General features: G+C 34.8%; 2 protein-coding genes and 1 long non-coding RNA gene across 3 annotated transcripts; 2 read left to right on the top strand and 1 right to left on the bottom strand.

The window, feature by feature from the left end:
- The first annotated feature begins 2,212 nt into the window (after window positions 1–2,212).
- Window positions 2,213–7,121, top strand: LOC141604750 (anthocyanin 3'-O-beta-glucosyltransferase-like). The gene is made up of 3 exons (XM_074423236.1): window positions 2,213–2,490; window positions 2,738–3,246; window positions 6,024–7,121. Exons 1-3 carry the CDS (start codon window positions 2,279–2,281, stop codon window positions 6,773–6,775), a joined length of 1,473 nt encoding a protein of 490 aa, XP_074279337.1. The 5' UTR covers window positions 2,213–2,278; the 3' UTR covers window positions 6,776–7,121.
- A 9,117-nt stretch (window positions 7,122–16,238) lies between these two features.
- On the top strand, window positions 16,239–19,798 carry LOC141604748 (anthocyanin 3'-O-beta-glucosyltransferase-like). Its single transcript, XM_074423235.1, has 3 exons — window positions 16,239–16,508; window positions 16,743–17,251; window positions 18,757–19,798. The coding sequence occupies exons 1-3, from the start codon at window positions 16,297–16,299 to the stop codon at window positions 19,503–19,505; spliced, it is 1,470 nt and encodes a 489-aa protein (XP_074279336.1). The 5' UTR covers window positions 16,239–16,296; the 3' UTR covers window positions 19,506–19,798.
- A 100-nt stretch (window positions 19,799–19,898) lies between these two features.
- LOC141604749 (uncharacterized) lies at window positions 19,899–21,053 on the bottom strand. The gene is made up of 3 exons (XR_012526210.1): window positions 20,962–21,053; window positions 20,283–20,386; window positions 19,899–20,182 (listed from the first exon to the last, which is right to left on the bottom strand). It is a non-coding gene; the product is annotated as an uncharacterized LOC141604749 (long non-coding RNA).
- Window positions 21,054–21,332: the final 279 nt, after the last annotated feature.

Here is a 21,332-nt window from a genome sequence, read left to right as displayed (position 1 = left end):
TAGGAAAAATGAGATGGTGCTATTTGGTGGGATTACATATCACCATAATTAATGAAATATTCTAAATAAACTTTCTATAATTAACTTATTAACATGTGCCCTAAAAGGTACATGTTAAAAAAATCCGTTAGTATTACATATCATAACACATTTATTTCTTTGTTTCATTGATATTAATTAATCAATAATGAGTCAATCTCCATTATTAAAATCACAAGGTTAGATTTCATTTCACTTTTTTTTTTAATTTTTTAATTTGGGAGTGCGTACCTAGAGCTGGCAAGTCTGACCCGACCCGAGTGACCCGACCCGAACCCGAGCAAACCCGACCCGACCCGAACCCGAAAATATTATGACCCGAAACCGACCCGATCCGACCCGATGACGACCCGTAACCCGACACGACCCGTTTATGAGTGACCCGAACCCGACCCAGACCCGACCCGATATTGACCCGACCCGATACTGACCCGATTAAGTTGATGACCCGATAATTATTAAGCTTAATTTTGATCAAAATGAAAGTAATTTTGTGTTTAAATTGATATGTTTTACTTAGTAATGAATTAGGCCCTGTTTGGTAATCAGCAGATTGATATTAGCAGAAGCAGATTGGTCAAGCAGATTATAAATGACAGATTGGATTAACAGGTTTGACTAGTATATTTCAATTAGCAGATTTAGTAGAAGTGTTTGGTAATTAACAGGTTTTGGTTAATAGATTGTTGTATCTATGTATAGATTGTTGACGGATTCATATTTCATAATCTACTAATGTGAATATGCTGAGTAGAGCAGCATATTGGAAAACAGTAGATTGAGCTCCAATCTACTCTTTCAATATGCCATTTACCAAACACTCAAAGTAGTAGATTGGTGAGTCAAACATGCTAAAAGCCTTGAATATGCTGAAAATTTCCCAATCCGCCGTTTACCAAACACCCCCTTAATTAAACCAAATAATAGGTTAAAAAATAAATTTAATGGTAAAAAGTTATAGTAATGCGATTAAGTTACCGGACCCGATAATGACCCGACCCAAACCCGACCCGACTCGATACTTCATTCGACCCGAAATGACCCGACCCGATAACGACCCGAACCCGACCCGACTCGACCCGAAAGGGTATGCTGACCCGATATGACCCGAACCCGATATGACCCGACCCGACGTGACCCGACCCAAACCCGACCCGACTGACCCGATTGCGTACCTTTGTCTTAAACGAGATTAACAATTATACGCATGCAAATTACGAGTATATTATAAAACCATCCTGTGTGGTACAATCATTTAAAAAGTGACCATTTAAAATGAAAAAGTTGGTCTAAATCAGCGATCTATATAATTAATGTTTACACTTATTTCAAATACGTGTTCATATGCAATGGTTTAAGAGGAAATAACGTAATATACTATTGTAAATAAAATTTGTAAAATTTGCATACATAAAAAACTTTACATAATCATTGTCACCTACCATTTTCGATGTGCGCGGCTGATAGAAAAGTTGCCGAGTTTTTTTTACTGTAAGTAAATACTCCGTCATGATTTTTTTTAAGTATATCGTACTATATAGTTTTTAAAAATTATGCAAATTATGTAATTTATTCGCATTATATGTGATTCATTCCCGTAATTAAATGTAATTTCTTCTCGTAATTATGTAATTTTATTATTATGTTAAAAAATTTAATTATGTAATTCATTCCGATTATTTGTAATTAATTTCATTTATTCCGATTTGTAATTCATTCCGCTTATATGCAATTAATTTCATTTATTCCGAATGTAAAATTATTTCATACGGAGTAGTATTTTTTCTAAGATGAAAATTGTCGCATGTTTGTATTGGCGGACGATTTGAAGAAATTAATTTTTTGCACACCAACGGGTCCCACCATAACCTGAATTTCTCAAAAAAAAAAAAAAGTTGTACAAATGACAATGACGTGCCGCATCCTGCATTCAACATTGTCTTCTGAATTAATAAAGATAAGATGTGGTTACTTTTAATCTGTCACACTAATATACCATACAACGATCGTACACTATAACTACTAAGGAGCAGTGGTCGAATTAGGAGACTACCCCGGCCCCCACCCCAATTAAATTTTTGAAATTTTTAGTTAAACTCTCCGATTTTTTTTCGAGTGAACCTTATATTATTACCACTTTGCCCACCTGAAACTGAATCCTGGGAGTGGTATATAATAACATCCATTCATTCATTCAAGGCAATAAACTCTTTCCTCTTAATAATTGAAAGTCACCCAAATGAGGAAAGTAAAGATATTTTTCTTCCCACACATAGCGGGAGGACACCTTCTTCCAATGGTAGACGCAGCAAGGTTTGTTGCAAGTCACCCAAAGGTTAAAGTGACGATAATAACCACCCCTCGAAACGCAAAAATCTTCGAAAACGCCATAACTCGAGACCGAGAAGAAGCCGGCCACGACATTGGGTTCCATCTCCTAGACCTCGACAGGTTGAAGTTTTTTTTTTTTTTTTTTTTTTTTTTTTTTTTTTTTTTTTTTTATGACGACGAGGGGTTGAATCCCCCGGCCCATGCATTCCCGCACCACCACATGAACCATGTAAGTCACTCCTTTCGGGGGCTGCAATGACCAAGTGATCATCGCCTCAGCTGGTAGTCGAACACAGGACCTCTCAACTCCTGCATTTCTGCAAGCTTTAACCCGGCTATTACTGGACTAACATCACTTGGTTGACAGGTTGAAGTTTGGACTACCTGAAGATGTCGAAAACACTCTTCATTCCCTCTCGGCCGAGCTTCGTTACAAGGTATTTATGTCTGTGTTGGGTCTGAAGGAGCCCCTACTGGGGCTCCTTGAGACCCATCGTCCTGACTGTTTAGTCAGCGACGTGGTCCAATCCTGGACACTGGATGTGGCCAACAAGGCCGGCATCCCTAGGATTGCTTTTCGAGGTGCTAGTGTGTTTTCGTTTTGTGTAGAGGATTGCCTAAGGAAATTTAAGCCGCATGAGAATGTCGAGTCGGACGATCAACCTTTCCTTCTTCCGGGTTTACCCGACCCGGTTTACATGACCAGGAATCGCATGCCTCATTGCCAGAGTGACCCTAATGTTGTCTCGTTTTTTGAAGAGATACATAAAGCTGAGATGGATAGCTTTGCTATTATGGCTAACTCTGCTCATGACTTGGAGCCTGGATACCATAACCATGCAAAAACAGTTATTGGAGTCAAGCTTTTTGCATTGGGTAAGTGGTAATTTTGTTTTTTTATAGTAAAAATTTGAATATGGCAAAATTAACCCGAACCGAATGACTCGACCCGGCATCCAAGCTTAAACCGAACCTGAATTAATCCGCCTCAAATGTTTATTGTTGCAAACCGATTATTATCCATAATAAACTTGATAATAGTTAACCTAAAATGACCCATTTATTATTCATAACCTAGGTAGCACGGACACGGACACGGACACGGAAACGACACGGACACGTGACACGGCATCCCATGAAATTTAGGACACGGGACACGTTATTTAAATTTAATAAAATATATATTTTATAGTTATATATGTGTGATTTCATTTTTGAAAAAGTATGATATTAAATTTAAATAAATGAAGGTCAAATTTGACGTTAAATATAACTTATTCTCATTTCTAAAACCAAAAACCAACTTATAATCAATCTATTTCGACATCTCATTACTTGTCTAAAGAACATCATTTGCCCACCAAATTCAACCATATAATTGTTCCGGGTGTAATTCCAGAGCAGATGTTTGTTACCACTCGTAGCTAGTAAACTGATGTCCTTGTTTGAATCCTCCTTGCGGTCTCCTGAAACGATGAACAAACTGAGGGCTCGGCTTTGGCCGAGCGTACTCACTCCGACGCTCAAGTCAGTGAACTTAGAGAGAAGTTGTTATAACTTGGCTAAGAGTATATTGTAGAGAGATAAGGAAGATATTACCAGATGAATAGTGGTTATTAGGTCAATTTGTGGATCATTTCCTCAATGAAGGTTGAGGAGTATTTATAGGCATTCACCTTTTGTCACGTAGTGGCCAAGTGGCCAAGTGGCTATCAGGTGAAAAAGACCGTTGTACCCTCGGCCGATGGACCTGTGGCAGGCTCGCCGAGGGTCTTGGATATGAGTACGCGGACCTGTGTCCCCTACTGGCTAGTTGTCGGCCGAGACCCCGGTGACAGGCCGATGGGCTCCATCGGCTAGACTGTCTAAGTCGTTGACTTTGCTGTGGATACCCTTGACCTTGCTCAATATGTTGACTTGGTCAGCGGTGCAGAATATGCCCCATCAATAACAATTCACGCCATTTAACTTAAATTCAACTTTCCGTTTGAAGGTGTGTCCAAATACCATGGACACGGCTCAAAATACCATGGACACGCGTCGGACACGTGCCCAAGTAAAAGATGAAAGTTAGACACGGCTTTACAGGTGTCCGACACGTTTTGACGTGTGTCCGACGAGTGTTGTGTCCGACACGGGAACACCGATTAGGAGGAGTGTTCGTGCAACCTAGTTCATAACTGACCAGAACCCGAAATGACCCGTTCCGACACCAACCTAACCTGATCCCGAAATGACTCGTTCCGACACCGAACTGACCCAAACTCTTTCAAACTTGAAACTGGCTGGGAACAAAATGACTCAACCTGAACCTGGTCTGGTTGACCTGTTTGCTAGGTCTTAGTACAATCTCATCTCCTATATACAGAGGCGGTTCTAGGATTTAATGGACGGGGGTGTGGAAAATTTTCTAACAATGAAACGCCCTTACCTATATACTAAGAGAATAAAAATTCTCAAAAGTTTTCCATCGGAAGGAATCCGCTTAAATAAAGAAACATGCAAGATTTTCTTTCAATAAATTATTGTTTTTCATTAATATATTATGATCTTTTAATCACTACCATCTTTTCTAAACTCTAAATTATAATTATTTAATTAAGAAAAAAAACTTATATAAATCTAAAAAATTTAAATGGCAAAATCTTTTATTAGTGCTATTATTATTATATATTCCTTAGAGAATGACTTAACATAAACTTAATTCGTATAAAAAAAAAATAAACCGATATTATTAGTTTTTGTAATAAAAAAATCATTAAAGTTATTTGAGAAAATTCCTAAATTTAACTGGTTAGCTCTATGGTAAAAAAATATTTTTATTTAAACACACATTTCATGATTTCGCTTAATTCTCTTGATTAGTTTTCCAGTTCAAATTTTTCTTCTCATATTAAAGTAAAAGGGGTAAAATATGAAAAATTAATGATATGTAAATAAAATATATATATATATATATAATACATTAAAATAAAAAGTAAAGGGTCTATATATACCGCAGGTTTCATACTAGTTTTGATAAATTTGACTGAGACACAGATCCCTAAATTATTTACTTTTGTCTTATCTATCAAATGGGTAGTACTTAACCTGCTGACTGTTGTAACTAGAGGTGGTAAATGAAGCAACCGGGTCGAATTTGGGTCGGGTCACTTTAGGTCAGCCACACATTTCGGCTCTGTTTGGTAAATGGCATATTGGCCAAATTTCAGCATATTGGAGAGGTTTAGCATGTTTGACTTACGAATATGCTATTTAAAGCGTTTGGTTTGGCATAGTGAAATAGCATATTGGGGTCTAATATGCTATTTTGCAATATGCTGCTCCTACCAGCATATTGGGTTAGCGGATTAGAAAGGAAAAAAATTGTCTTATATATTTAATAAATAATTTATTTATATCCTTATTTGTCATTTTACAAAGGATCTAAACAATCTGCTAATCTAAAACTGTCAATTACCAAACACCTCTAAAACAATTCTGCTAAATAAATTTGCTAGTCAAACCCGCTAAATCATTATGCTAGTCAAATCTGCTTTCTAAATCTGCTTTCTAAATCTGCTTCTGCTTATATTAATCCGTTGTTTACCTAACAGTGCCTCATCTATTAGCAGTTAAGTTTTGCTTCATGTAATTTTCTTATTTTTCATCAGGTCCTGTAAGCAAATCCTCCAACAAAACCGCACTTGATAAATCGGAGAGAGGAGCGAGCCAAAGCGTCGATGATGACGACATGATACTCGGTTGGCTTCGTTCCAAAGCTCAACATTCAGTTGTGTACGTGAGTTTTGGAAGTGAAGCTAGTCTGTGTAAGGAGCAATTTCACGAGATAGCACTCGGACTCGAGTCATCTGGACACCCATTTATCTGGGTGGCTAAGAGTCTTCATTATACTAACCCAAATGAGCCAGGTTGGTTTCCAACCGGGTTTGAGGACCGGATCAAGGATTCGAACCAGGGACTTATAATTAAAGGGTGGGCCCCTCAATTGCTAATACTAGACCATGCTAATGTAGGTGCATTTATGACTCATTGTGGATGGAACTCGTCTATCGAATGCTTGTGTGCTGGGGTACCCTTTATAACATGGCCACTCGCAGTCGATCAATTCTTCAATGAGAGTTTGCTGGTTGATGTGCTTAAGGTAGGTATTCGAGTTGGGAACGAGGAGTGTACGTACATGTCAGCGACAGATTTCAAGTCTAAGGTTACAGTGACGACTCGGGACAAGGTTGAGTTTGCCGTGAGGCGGATTTTAAGTGGTGATAAAGATGTTCAAGTGATGAAGAAAAATGTACAAATTTTAGCGACGAAGGCTAAGAAAGCTGTTGAGGAAGGTGGATCTTCTTACAATGATGTTTATGCTCTGGTTGACGAGCTTATAGCTCGACAAAACCCTAAATAAAATCAGTTAGTCTCCCTTAAGACAAAGCTAAGTGTAAGGAGCCGCACTTTTAGCCGCATAATCCCTGAGAATTGCGCGCGCGGACCTTGCATTTGGAGCCCTTAGATTTCTTATTTGTACTCATGTATTTTCATTTCTGTTTTTAGTTTCATTTAGTACTCCAAGACTACTTCCTGCGTGTCGAATCTTGGAGTCCTGTTTTTAGTTTAAGATACGTTTTTAGGTGTTTACAAAACGTATCGCTATTCTGCAAAATCAATGTATCCTGCTACCGGACTCAAACTATCAAATTTGCCTCTATGAGAGGTGCAAATCAATCAAAGCCGCTTCTTGTCCTTAAGCTTGATATTGCTTGTTTCTTACTTTCAATAATCGTATTGCTTACTTTTATTACTTCCGTGTGCCGGACTTTGATAATTGTGACTAGGATTCCCGACACACGCCAACCGAGATCGATTACGAATGCACTAGTGCTTGACGCTCTCGCTTGTATTCTTGTCGTGTGTTAGACGTACAAAGGTGCGCGCCACATTCCGGCTCAAAGTTCCGGACCGTGACACTAAGGTATCCGCTTTATAACTAAAACTGGTGAAGTTTACACTCCTATAAAATCAGTTATAGCTTTGCTTAAGACGTAGGCATCCACTTTATAATTAACTAAAAGTCTAAAATGGGTGAAGTATTACAGGATTTAGATAGATGAGGAGAAACTTTTGTTATTTCCTAGATATTATTCGTTTGCATCATCTAAGTGTGAAGTAATAATAACTAACCGTTTGCATCATTTCTAGTATTATCAAGGATGTGAAATTAGACCTTCATTTTTTCGATGAAGTGATAATTAAACATTGTTTTCGTGAAGCCAACAAGGTTGTTGACTTCAGGGCTTCTATTGGACATTCATGTCCAACTCTTTCGAGGTGGTTTGATAGCCGGTGGCTTCAACTTACCTCCCCCATTCGAAATGATGAGATAGGTTGGTCCTACCCTAGAGGATCAACCTAGTTTTCTTACTTAATTTTTTTTTTTTTTTTTTTTTTTAAAAAAAAAAAAAAAAAAAAGTTTTAACTATAAAACGGATATATCCGTCCTAAACCAGAATGTGCAAAATAAAATACGGTATGCTGCATATCTTGTTAAGTTATTCCTAAACCTGGTTATTATAGTTACTCATGCTCGATTTACTACCGTTTGTCAGAAGGTGTCAGTTTGTCGACAAATTATTAATACTTGTATCAAACCGTCTCCAAATAAGCTTATCGTAAGACCTTTCACATAACAGATAGTACTCCGTATTTCTCTGTTTCGGTATCTTTCTCATTCCTTTTTTAACGGCCTCGTGTCAAACTCACTCACTCATACTCTGTAAATAGACTTCATCTTTTTGGTGGTGCTTCACGGATGATATGGCGGACTGCTTGCGGCATTCATACAGCATATCCTTGTAGAATTGGCACTTGTTCAGCTCTTTTTTCGCGAGTACCTGATAACACATCATTTTACATGTTTTAAGCCCACATTTTATCTCTTATTTGATTCAATTAATAACTCAATTTAGCGTTATTTACTTATTTTAGAGTTAAATAGCTCATTTTATTATTTATTTGGAAGACGTCAGTTTAACCTTAAAGATATAATGGAACGAGACGGAACTTGAATCGGGCCAAGAGGAGACGATTTAAACTTGGAAGTATTCGGACCAAAATCAAGCAGTAGAAAATCAAATAAATGGGAAGCCATTGTTGTCAGAATCGCGATTCGATCCAACGATTCTACGATTTTACGATCCAAAAATGCTTTACCGATCCTGGATACTACGATTCTATCATAGTTGTAGAATCTTACGATCTTATTAATTTGAAAATTTCTAGAGATGGGATCATAATACGATCCTACAATTTTACGATCCTATGATCCGATTACATAATAAAAAAATAATATATATTTTTATATAATGACACCGTAAAACCCAAATTTTGTGTAAGTTGTTCATACAATGATACTAAAATCATTAATTACCAATATTTTATGAATAAATATTAATAAATAAGTGTTTTGATTTTCAATTATATGTTTTTACCAAATAAAAAATTATATTTAGTGAGTTTGTAGAATCTTGCGATTCTACGATCCGATTCTACCGATTCGATCCTACCCTCCCCATCGATCCAAAGTAGAATCCCGATCTTGACAACATTGCTCCCATGTACTGGGATCATGCTTTGGACGAAAAAGGCCTTACAATTTCTTGTTCATGGGCCCAAAAGAAATACCATTAGTCCACTACCAATCCTTATTTGTTTGAAGGGCAAAAGTGGCGTAAAGAGTAGGGGCTTCATTTTTTGGCCTATTTTGTGTGCACAAAATCTTATTATAGACGACACATATCCGTCTATAACTAAAGACGGGTCAAATATAATACTCCCTTCTATTCTACATAACCGTCCCATTGTGAAAATGGCACAAGAATTAAGAAAGTGAGTTTAGACCATACAAAACGGACAATGGGACAGTTATGTGAATAGACGGAAATGGAATTGAATTTGGACCACAACACTTACCAAAAATAGACAATGGGACAGTTACCCGACTAGACGAAAATAGACAATGGGACAATTATCTGGAATAGGAGGGAGTATCACATTCCTAATAGGACAAACAACAAGTGGGGTGGTGGGGGCCAAAAATGCTACCACTTTCAAGCTATTTGACCTGTCTTTAGTTATAGACGGATATATCCGTCTATAGCAAGACTAGCTGTTTTGTGGGTTAGCAGAGAGCATGGGACAAAAAGGAGTAGGTGAGAGGGCTCTTCATATTTTTGGTGTTGAGAGCGGGGCAGAGAGTAGCAGTAGAACATGGAAGCAGTAGGAGTATTCTAGGGTAGTTTAGGTTAAGGGCTAATTTTCATCGACGACGTTTTATTAACGGAATTTATTTTCGCAGTAGGATGTTTACTCATTACAGTACTTTTTGTACCAAAATTTCCATTTGTTTACCCTTGACCTATTGTTGAAACCTTAACCTTCTTCAACCTTATTAAAATTCTTCAATCATTAATTATTATTAATGATTATTCAACTGACGAGCATGTATTTAATCTTTTAATGATATATTTCAATAATTAATTTAACCCTTACTCATAATTTTGTTCCTTTTTTTTAATTAGGGTTTATTTCTAAATTAATTAAGGGTTTAAGTATGGTACGGTGGATTTGTTGGTGGTAGTTAACGGCCAGTGGTCGGCGGTGTGGTTTGCTACTGGTCTGCCGCCGTTGAAGCAGTGCTACAACGGCGTGTTGGACGATGACGATTGGCTGACGAGTAATCATGTACACATAGTTGCAGGCCGTAGTATGAAACAACCAAAAAAAGTGAAAAACTGTTAAGCAATCTATATATATATATAAAAGAGAGTTTTTTCGAGTGATTCTAGAGCGTCCACATCATCAAAAATTTATTTAGGAAAGTTTTATAAATAATATTTTCCACATAAAAAATAAAGTGGAGAATCTTTTAATTATTATAATATCTATATTTCCTATTTTATATTCATGAGAAGTTTCTAATTTTTATATAAAAACTTTGACATTTCATTTAGCAAAAAAATGTTGTTATAAAAATTATGAAGATAACATAATTAGATTCGTGGTAAAAAATGCTTTCATTAGAGTATAGATTTCATATGATTTGCACATACGAGTATTAAAGATGGTGTACTTCTTTTAATATGTTATATGTCCCACATTGAAAAATAATGTTAGTGTGGTGATTATAATAGGTATAAATTATAGAATTGTCCCACATCGAAAGATTAACATAAGGTGGGTGATCCTATAATTATAAATAGGAGTCATTATTGGAATCTATATACCAACCAAAAACCTTTTGAGTCTCTTAAGTATTGTTTTGGAGAGCTCTTAAGAGTTTATATCATTATCTTCACAGCATGATATATACATATTTTTTCTATATTATGTATTATATTCAAGTGATGTTTATAATCTTTATATAAAAACTTATACATCTCATTTGCCAAAAAAGTATTAGAAAAAAAAACGTACGAATATTAATAAATAGTACTCCCTCCATTCAAGACCAAATACAACATTTTCATTTATACACTTGCCAAGACACAAATTACAACGTAAATATTTTTAAGTTTACATTATAAAAAATTTAAAAATTTGATATTTTCATTGTACTTTATAGGTGAATCAAATAAGATCCCACATGACCATATTTATATCCTACGTATTGCACGGAATCATAAAGATTCTATTCGTTCATAAATAGTGTAAAAAAAGGAATGTTGTATTAGATCTTGAATCGAGGGAGTATAGTATTTGCTCATTATTATTAACCCGGGCTAGATGTCGAATTATGTGCGAAAAAGATGGTGTATTTCTAAGTATGTTATTTGTCCCACATTGAAAAATATGTTGGTGTGGTGAATATATTACGTATAAATAATAGAATTGTCCCACACCGAAAGTTTAGCATAAGATGGGTGATCATATGATTATAAATAGAAGACATCCTTAGAACCTAAATACCAACCCAAAACCTTCTGAGTATCTTAAGCATTGTCTTGGAGAACTCTTAAGAGTTTATATCATTATCTCCACGATATGATATATATATATTTTTTATATTATGTCCAAGTGATATTTATAATTTTTATATAGAAACTTATACATCTAATTTAGCAAATTAAAGTAACATATTTTTTTTGAAAAATTATATAATTAGATTCGTGGTAAATAAATGCTAGCATTAGAATATAGTATCATATTATTTGCACATATTTTAATTACGATAATAAGTTAAAAAAATGTACTATACGAATATTAATAAATAGTATAGTATTTGCTTATTATTATTAAACTGGGTTAGATGTCGAATTAGGTGCGAAAAAAATGGTGTATTTCTAAGTATATTGTTTATCCCACATTGAAAAATAATGTAGGTGTGGTAAATATACTACATATAAATAGTTGAATTGTCCCACATTCGAAGATTATCATGAGGTGAGGTATCACATGATTATAAATATGAGTTATATTTGAAACTTAGGGATATCAACCCAAAATCTTTTGAATCGCTTAAAAATTATCTTAGAGAGTTCTTATAAGAGTTTGTATTAGCGGCAAATTAATCCTTAGTTACAACAATACTATACAAATATTAACCACGTAGATATTTATAAAAGTGATTATATATTACTATATTAGTTATATTATAATGTTTATTTTAAGACAATCGATAGTATAATAACTTTATTTAAGACAAAATCATAATTAAAAAATAAAATGGTGCTAAATATACATAAATTGGTTATTAATGTGTCGTATATTGATAATCTCGGCAATAAAATAGAAAATTTATGAATTATAATACAATCAAGTGTTGCATAAAAAGATCTTGAATCCACAAACAAATCAATAATGAGCTTTTTTACTTTGATAAATAGTAGAATGAAATCTTTTTAACTTTCAAATATAGGTAACTATTATGCCTCATTACATTTGAGTAACTAAAACACATCATAATTTTTAACTATTAATCAAAATCGCACCAGAAAAAGAAAATATTTTGCATTTGTTTATACATTTGATTGCTCCCTCAATTACATCTTAAAAGTCGTGTTAGGAAAAAAAATGTAATTTAAATCATATCATTTGTACATATTTTAATTATGACAAAAAATGGAAAAAAACATACGAATATAAATAGATAGTATAATATTTCTCATTATTAAATCGGGTTGGATATCGAAATAGGTGCAAAAAAGATGGTGTACTTTTTCGTGTGTTATTTGTCCCACATTGAAAAATAATGTAGGTGTGGTAAATATACTACATATAAATAGTTGAATTGTCCCACATCAGAAAATTATCATAAGGTGGGTGATCTTAAAAATTAATTTAGGAAAGTATCATAAATAATATTTTTTTATGTAAAAAATAAAGTGGAGAATCTTTTAATTATTATAATATTTATTTCCTATATTATATTCAAGTGATGTTTCTAATTTTTATATAAAAAATTTTACATTTCATTTGGCAAATAAACATCGTTAAGAAAATTATGAAAATAACATAATTTGATTCGTGGTAAAAATGATATCATTAGCATATAGATTTCATATAATTTGTACATATATAAAATTGTGTACTTCTTAGTATGTTATATGTCCCACATTGAAAAATAATGTAGGATTATATAAAAATAATAGAATTGTCCCACATCGAAAGATTAACATAAGATGTAGCGGTCTTATGATTATAAATATGAGGCATCCTTGGAACTTAGGTATCAACCTAACATCTTTTGCATCTCTTAAATAAGATGTTTTTGACTTTTGATCATATCTAAATAAATGATTAGACATAAGATGTAAATATTAAGACCTTATAACCAATTTTGTTTTGCTAAGTTAATTAACCCGTTGCAACGCACGGGCATCCAAACTAGTAATATACTAACTTTGAGTGAATAAAGAAATATGATTTGCTAGCCTCTTTCCTTTGCCATCTGATACACCAAGTTTGATTTCTTTTCATGTTTACAAGCTTTAGAGCCGTAGTACATATTAAATTAAAAAAAGTGGTAAAAGAAGTCATAGTAGTATGCATAATACAACCACGATCGTCGTAGTACATATTAGAGAGAATAGATTAGAGAGAAAAATTGCAAGGAGAAATGAGAGGAGTATAATTGTCAATTATGTACTCTGATGAGTAAAATGTGTACTACGAAAATCAAGACCCTTTATTAATTATTGATGACGTTTTTAAAAAAAAAGACAATAATTACACCTTGCACATTAACACTACTTTCTCTCTAAAAAAAATTTTCTCTCAAATTGTAATAAAAATCATTTAAACTAAAAAACAAAATCAACAACAATGAACAAGATTAATTAACATGACCGATCCCGAATCACCGGTACGTAAACAACTTAATCGCTTTATTATTTGGTTAATTTTCATTTTTTTGCGCATCGATAAATTTATTCGATAGTTAATTTACGTCACGTATTGACTTAGTAGTAGCAAACATTGCGATTTTTCTGCGTAAATCTGAAATTTGTGCAACCCAAGGTTCAGCCATGCGACCAAACGTTGAGATTCAACGTTTGCCATGGTCCAAACGTAGGAATTGAACGATTGCCATGGTCCAAACGTAGGAATTGAACGTTTACTATGGTCCAAACATTGAATTTGAACGTTTGCCATGGTCCAAACGTAGGGGCTCCACGTCGCGATATCGATATCCTATTATTAGGGAATATGATATTATTGTTTTTTTTCTAATATCTTTCTTTCTTTATTTTATATGATATTATTGTTTTTTTTTTTTTTTTTTGGTGCGATGACCCATGCTATATGTTTGCCACTTCTACTCGTGGGACTCGTGGGAGCCAGGAAGATATAATTTACCTCCATGGTTTATATTCCATATAAAGTTGAATCACCTTAAAACAAAAAAAAAACGAGTGGCTATTGGTGAAAATCATTGCCTGTTCATTAGAAAAATGAGATGGTGTTACCTGGTGGTACTCAATTTCGGTACCACCAAGTATAATTGTAAATTTATCAAGTATTTTCATTTCCTTAATTTTTAAATGGGTTTTTCTAACATGTATCTTTAAGTCACTGGGTGGTACTCAATTTCGGTATCACCCGAGGTATAATTGTAAATTTATCAAGTATTTTCATTTCCCACTTCATTATAATTTTTAAATGGGTTTTTCTCATATGTTAATAAGTTAATTAGAAAAACTTTGCTGAGAATAAATCATGAAAAATAGATGTACAAATCACATTTACCATAATTAATAAAATATTCTGAACAAACTTTCTGTAATTAACTAACATGTGCTCTAAAAGATACATATTAAAAAAATCTGTTAGCTTTACATATCATAACACATTTATTTCCTTGCCTTTTCATTGATACGAAGTATTAATTAATCGATAATGAGCCAATCTCCATTATTAAAACAAATCGTCTTGCTTGTGACGGGCTAATCCCGTCACAAGCTGAAGACCTCTCACAAAAAGGGAGAGGGGACAAGGTGGGGCATCCCCCATGTGCTTCCCCACTTGCCTCTCATGGGTATTTTGTGAGGGGAAATGGTATCCGTCTTCAGCTTGTGACGGATATCGCCGTCTTCAATGAGATTTTGTGTTATTAAAATCACAAGGTTAGATTTCATTTCACTTATTTTTTAATTTTTTAATTTGGGAGCGCGTACCTTTGTCTTAAACGAGATTAACAATTATACGCATGCAAATTCCGAGTATATTATAAAACCATCCTGCGATAGTACAATCATTTAAAAAGAGACCATTTTAAATGAAACACAAAATCTCATTTGTGACGGCACGTATCCGTCACTTTGGAGTGACGAATACCATTTTTCCTCACAAATGACCCAAATAGAGGAGAGAGGGAAGCACATGGGGTGCCCCCACCTTGTCCCCCCCTATTCGTTTTGTGAGTGGCATTATCCGTCACTTGCTCCTACCCGTCTTCAGCAAGACTAATTGTAAATGAAAATGTAACTACCAAACAACCACTTTTTAATTAAGTAGTCACTTTTTAACGTAAAACTAGTTTTATACCCGTACAAAAAATGTACGGGTTGTAATAGCAGGCGCTATTATTAAATACATGAGCATATAATTGAGCGTAATTAAGTGTTCAATACCGTGACAATATAAATAGTCAAATTTGGAGATTCGAATATTTCATAAATATTAGATTTGAATATGAGATAATATACAACCGCATTTTATTAGAATTATATTTTAGGTATTTGACATCTTAGACCTGTTGAATGTATGTAAATTGCAACATTTTATGTGAATTGTGACATTTTAACTCATGTTTTAACATAAGTAGTTAAAATAGAATAAGAGATAGAAATAGAAAGAATTGAGTTGAGGAGAGAGGGTAATTAAGTAGAATAGAAAACATGGGAGACCCACATGTAAAAACTCAACAACCAATAATAACTCTTTAAAAAACTCAGCTTTTATACTATGTAGATGATGACTATTTATCATAAAGTGCTCATTTTTTAATCCGTCACACCGATACACAATACAAATTAAATTTTTGAAATTTTTAATTAAAATTACCGAAATTATTTTTAAAGTAATCATTACCTGTTCGCCCCCTAAAATTGAATCATGGCTCCGCCACTAGTAGGGACTAGGGAGTGCCGGAGCAGTCCGTCTTGCTTAAGACCGTCTTATTTCAGACCGTAATAAGACCTCTCACAAGTGAGAAGCACATGGGTGGTGGGACACCCCCATGTGCTTTCCCACTCACACCCTAAATGGGTTTTTTTGTGAGAGGAAATGGTATCCGTCTGACCATTTCAGACGGATATGGCGGTCTGAAATAAGAATTTGTGGTGCCGGAGTGGTATATAATAACATCCATCCCATTCATTCAACTATTCAAGGCAATAAACTCTTTTCTCTTAATAATTGCAAGTCACCCAAATGAGGAAAGTAAAGATATTTTTCTTCCCACACATAGCAGGAGGACACCTTCTTCCAATGATAGACACAGCAAGATTTGTTGCAAGTCACCCAAAGGTTAAAGTAACAATAATAACCACCCCTCGAAACGCAAAAATCTTCGAAAATGCCATAACTCGAGACCGAGAAGAAGCAGGCAACGACATTGGGTTCCATCTCCTAGACCTCGACAGGTTGATTTTTTTTTTTTTTTTTTTTTTTTTTTTTTTTTTTTTTTTAGGGTTGAATCCCCCCGGGCCCATGCATTCCCGCACCATCACATGAACCATGTAAGCCACCCTTTTCGGGGGCTGCAGTGGCCAAGTGATCATCGCCCCAGCTAGTAGTCGAACTCGGGACCTCTCAACTCCTGCATTTCTGCAAGCTTTAACCCGGCTATCACTGGACTAACATCATTTGGTTGACAGGTTGAAGTTTGGACTACCTGAAGATGTCGAAAACACTCTTCATTCCCTCTCGGCCGAGCTTCGTTACAAGGTCTTTATGGCTGTGTTGGGTCTTAAGGAGCCCCTGCTGGGACTCCTTAAGACCCAACGTCCTGACTGTTTAGTCAGCGACGTGGTCCAATCCTGGACACTGGATGTGGCCAAAAAAGCCAGTATTCCAAGGATCGCTTTTCGAGGTTCTAGTATGTTTGCATTTTGTGTAGAGGATTGCTTAAGGAAGTTTAAGCCACATGAAAATGTTGAGTTCGATGATCAAGCTTTTCTTCTTCCCGGTTTACCTGACCCGGTTTACATGACCCGGAAACGCATGCCTCATTGCCAGGGTGAACCGAATATCCTCGTGTTTTTTGAAGAAATAAGTAAAGCTGAGTTAGATAGCTTTGCGATTATTGTAAACAGTGCTTTTGATCTGGAGCCTGGATACCATAACTATGCAAAGGAAGTTATGGGAATCAAGCTTTTTGCACTCGGTAAGTTATTTCAATAATTCTCGTATAAAACCGTTTTACACAAATATAATAACTCTACTAAAATAACTTCCACTAGCCACCAGTTTCCATTATAAGGGCCCGAAAGTCTTTGTTAAATTATCTGGTTTTACATACCGTGTTTTACCGAGTGTTATAATAAATTTGTTTTATAAGAGACTTACTCTTTGTTGTTTTTATGTTTGCATTTCTCGTTATTTGATTGCTTTTACTGCCGGTAATATTTCGTGATTTCTTGTATAAAACCGTTTTACACAAATATAATTCTACTAAAATAACTTCCACTAGTCACCAATTTCCATTATAAGGGCATCAAAGTCTTTGTTAAATTATCTGGTTTTACAGAATGATTTAACAGATTTGACTAGCAGATTTATTTAGCAGAATTGTTTTACAGGTGTTTGGTAATTGACGGTTTTAGATTAACAGATTGTTTAGATCCTTTGTAAAATGACAAATAAGGATATGAACAAATTATTTATTACATATATAAAAGGAAGGTTAGTATATTTTAAGGGGCTAAATAAGATAATTTTTTTTTTTCCAATCCGCTAACCCAATATGCTGGTAGGAGCCGCATATTGTAAAAATAGCATATTAGGCTATTTCAATATGTCATTAGCCAAACGCTCTAAATAGCATATTTGTAAGTCAAAGATGCTAAACCAATCCAATATGCTGAAATTTGGCCAATATACCATTTACCAAACAGAGCCATTGTTAGCTATTTATGCAATATATTGCATCTACGCTATTTACGGAAAATATAACTTAACAGCTGTAATATCTTTTATAAAGAGAAGGTGCATCATGGGAAATCCCATGATTGAGGTAGGAGGCTAACGACATGATTTGTGAGGAGATATGGGTTGCTTTTATTGTTTGCCACGGACCCACGGTAACTCAATTATATCACAAGGCTAGAGAATCTAAATTATTGTCGAAGAATAAAATGAAGAAAAGTTATTGAATTATGAAATGAAAACTGTAAGCTAGTAATTGTTGATTATTGTGAATTTGTAATTTGTAGTTTATACGTTACCGAAGATATTTTTGGGAGAAATAGAAACATATATCGGATGTATTACCTCAGATCTCATTTATTTTTGAGCTCATGTAAATTTTTTTTTGAGCTTTTTAAAGTTTATAGTAAGTTTCATTTTAATTTTTTGCTGTCAAAACTTAATGTTTTTGAATTATATATTGTAATTTTTTTAGCTTAATATTTAAGTTAATGAATTTAGAAATTTTATAGTAAAAGCTTACAAATAAAACTCAAAAACTTTATTAATGTATAATCCACTTACTGCATTTTTGGTGATTTTTCATTTCTTTTTATGAATAATTATGCTCTTAATATATTTGCTACGCCTCAGAGTTGAAATCCTGGCTCTGTCCTGTCATGAAAATGAATGAATGTTTTTTATTCGTCTAATTTCAAAGCAAATTAAATCCTAATTTAATCAAAATTTTGTGTTTTTCATCAGGTCCTGTAAGCAAATTCTCCAACAAGACCGCAATCGATAAATCTCAGAGAGGAGCGAACCAAAGCGTCAATAATAATGACGATGAGAACATGATACTTGGTTGGCTTAATTCCAAAGCTCGACGTTCAGTTGTGTACGTGAGCTTTGGAAGCGAAGCTGGTATGTGTAAAGAAGAATTTCACGAGATTGCGCATGGACTCGAGTCATCTGGACACCCATTTATCTGGGTGGCCAAGAGTATTCACTATACTAACCCAAATGAACCAGGTTGGTTTCCAACCGGGTTTGAGGAGCGGATCAAGGATTCGAACCAGGGACTTATAATTAAAGGGTGGGCCCCTCAATTGCTAATATTTGACCATGACAATGTAGGTGCTTTTATGAGTCATTGTGGTTGGAACTCGTCAATGGAATCCTTGTGTGCCGGGATGCCCTTCGCAACATGGCCACTCTCGGCCGATCAATTCTTCAATGAATGCCTCCTTGTTGATGTACTTAAGGTCGGTATTCGAGTTGGAAACGATGAGTGTACGTATATGTCATTAGATTTCAAGTTTAAGGTTAGAGTGACTCGGGACAAGGTTGAGGTTGCCGTGAGACGGATTTTAAGCGGTGATGAAGACGTTCAAGTGATGAGAAAAAACGTCGAAATTTTAGCCAAGAAGGCTAAGGAAGCTGTTGAGAAAGGTGGATCTTCTTACAATGATGTTTATGCTCTGGTTGACGAGCTTATAGCTCGTCAAAACTAGTTATTCTCCCTTAAGACGGAGGTAAATTAAAAATCCCTTAAGACGGGATTGATATTACTTATTCGTTTGTCTTCATTTATGTAAGTGGTAATAATTTTCGATCATTTGGCAAACTCAAATCGTCCCCTTAAGGAGCCTTTTCTTTTTGCTAACCCCATTCTTAGTTTAATTTCCTTTTCAAATAATGTACTAATAAAGTCTGGCTCGGAAAGTCGGCTACGCACTGTGTAAGGAATCTTTCTTTATTGCTGCCAAAAAAAAAATGTAAGTGGTAATAATTAAATTCGTTTTAATATCCGTCCTAAACAAGAATATGTAAAATAAAATACGGTATGCTCCGTATATTTTTTAAGTTATTCATAAACCTGGTGTCAGTTTGTCGACAAATTACTAATTATCATCGACAGTGTCACTAATACTGTATGCTTTGTATTAGAAAGCTAAACATAGAACACTAATTTAATACTGGTATCAAACCGTCTCCTGATAAGCTTATCGTAAAACCTTTTACATAACCTCGCGTCAGAAGCGCTTACTCAGACATCGTAATAGACTTCAATTTTTTGGTGGTGCTTCACGGATATGGCGGACTGCTTCCGGCATTCATACAGCATATCCTTGTAGAATTGGCACTTGCTGCGGTCTTTTTCGCCAGTACGGTTTAGCGTCCTTTGGCACTGCAATGTAACAGAATGGCCAAATTAACAACTTGTACATACATCACACCGCGAGACTCATACAGTACAATCAGAATTGTGTTGTCTGCGAAACACTTACGTCTTCAAAGGCTTGAACGTAACTGTCGCATTTCTTGCGCGCTCTACTCTCAACGTTTTGCCTTATATGATCGTTGATAACATCTCCAACCGTCCAGTCCATTCCTACGGATAAACAACAAAATAGACGATTAAAAAGAGGAGCGGCTTTAGTTTCCTGAACCTGATTGCGAAGAAAAACAACAAAATAGACGATTAAAAAGAAAAACATAAATATCAACAATCAACGATTAACTAAGTATTCAATTGCCAAAATTAAATTAAATTATAATCCATTTATTACTTTAACTAAGCAATTAACATTTAACAGTGACAGGTACAGAGGAGCGGCTTTAGCTTCCTGAACCTGATTGCGAAGAAAAACAACAGAATCGACGATTAAAAAGAAACGTAAATATCGACAATCAACGATTAACGAAGTATGAAATCGCGAAAATTAAATCAAGTGATGCGTTAGAACTATGCAATCGCGAAAATTAAATCGACCATCAAAAAGAAACATAAAACATGAATTCAGCATATTACGCTTACGGTATATATTTGATTTGACTCGATTGATTATTTACGATTGCTTAATTGTTTTGAAACTTGTAATCAAACGTAAAGAATCAGTCGAGACAAAACAAATACAAGTATATAAAGTTTGTATAATTCGACACAAAAAGGAGGAGAGAAATTACCGAGACGACGGAACAGCTTCGGCGCGTTAGTGAACAAATTGAAGGAGAGACTAGTGTATACTTTCAACTCAACTCTGAATGCTGTCTTGTATAACAAGTCATTTAATTCGTGGATACCTTAAATAACGCGTTAACCCAGGTTATGAGCAACACTTCTCATAATTGTAAACGTGTCAATCGTTAACGATTCCACGGGGAGCGTTGGGTTACTTACATCTTGCTATGATTTTACAATTCATAGTTTAAAATTTTAATTAGCATAATTTAGAATTTATATCGTATTAGTAATGATTTCGCATATTTGCACATAGCTGCGGTCGTTGATACTCGTTTTCATGAATGACTCGTGTGTTACGACATGAATTACGGAA

Source organism: Silene latifolia, chromosome 10 (assembly GCF_048544455.1).
Source record: "Silene latifolia isolate original U9 population chromosome 10, ASM4854445v1, whole genome shotgun sequence".
Taxonomy (NCBI): Eukaryota; Viridiplantae; Streptophyta; class Magnoliopsida; order Caryophyllales; family Caryophyllaceae; genus Silene; species Silene latifolia.
This window is presented reverse-complemented; position numbering and strand designations above follow the sequence as displayed.

What these genes read in the sequence shown, in the direction of transcription:
- LOC141604750 (XM_074423236.1), top strand. Translation starts at nt 2,279, where the DNA reads ATGAGGAAAGTAAAGATATTTTTCTTCCCACACATAGCGGGAGGACAC. An exon ending in CATCTCCTAGACCTCGACAG is followed by an intron (nt 2,491 to 2,737) that starts GTTGAAGTTTTT and finishes CTTGGTTGACAG; the next exon opens with GTTGAAGTTTGGACTACCTG. An exon ending in AGTCAAGCTTTTTGCATTGG is followed by an intron (nt 3,247 to 6,023) that starts GTAAGTGGTAAT and finishes ATTTTTCATCAG; the next exon opens with GTCCTGTAAGCAAATCCTCC.
- LOC141604748 (XM_074423235.1), top strand. Translation starts at nt 16,297, where the DNA reads ATGAGGAAAGTAAAGATATTTTTCTTCCCACACATAGCAGGAGGACAC. An exon ending in CATCTCCTAGACCTCGACAG is followed by an intron (nt 16,509 to 16,742) that starts GTTGATTTTTTT and finishes TTTGGTTGACAG; the next exon opens with GTTGAAGTTTGGACTACCTG. An exon ending in AATCAAGCTTTTTGCACTCG is followed by an intron (nt 17,252 to 18,756) that starts GTAAGTTATTTC and finishes GTTTTTCATCAG; the next exon opens with GTCCTGTAAGCAAATTCTCC.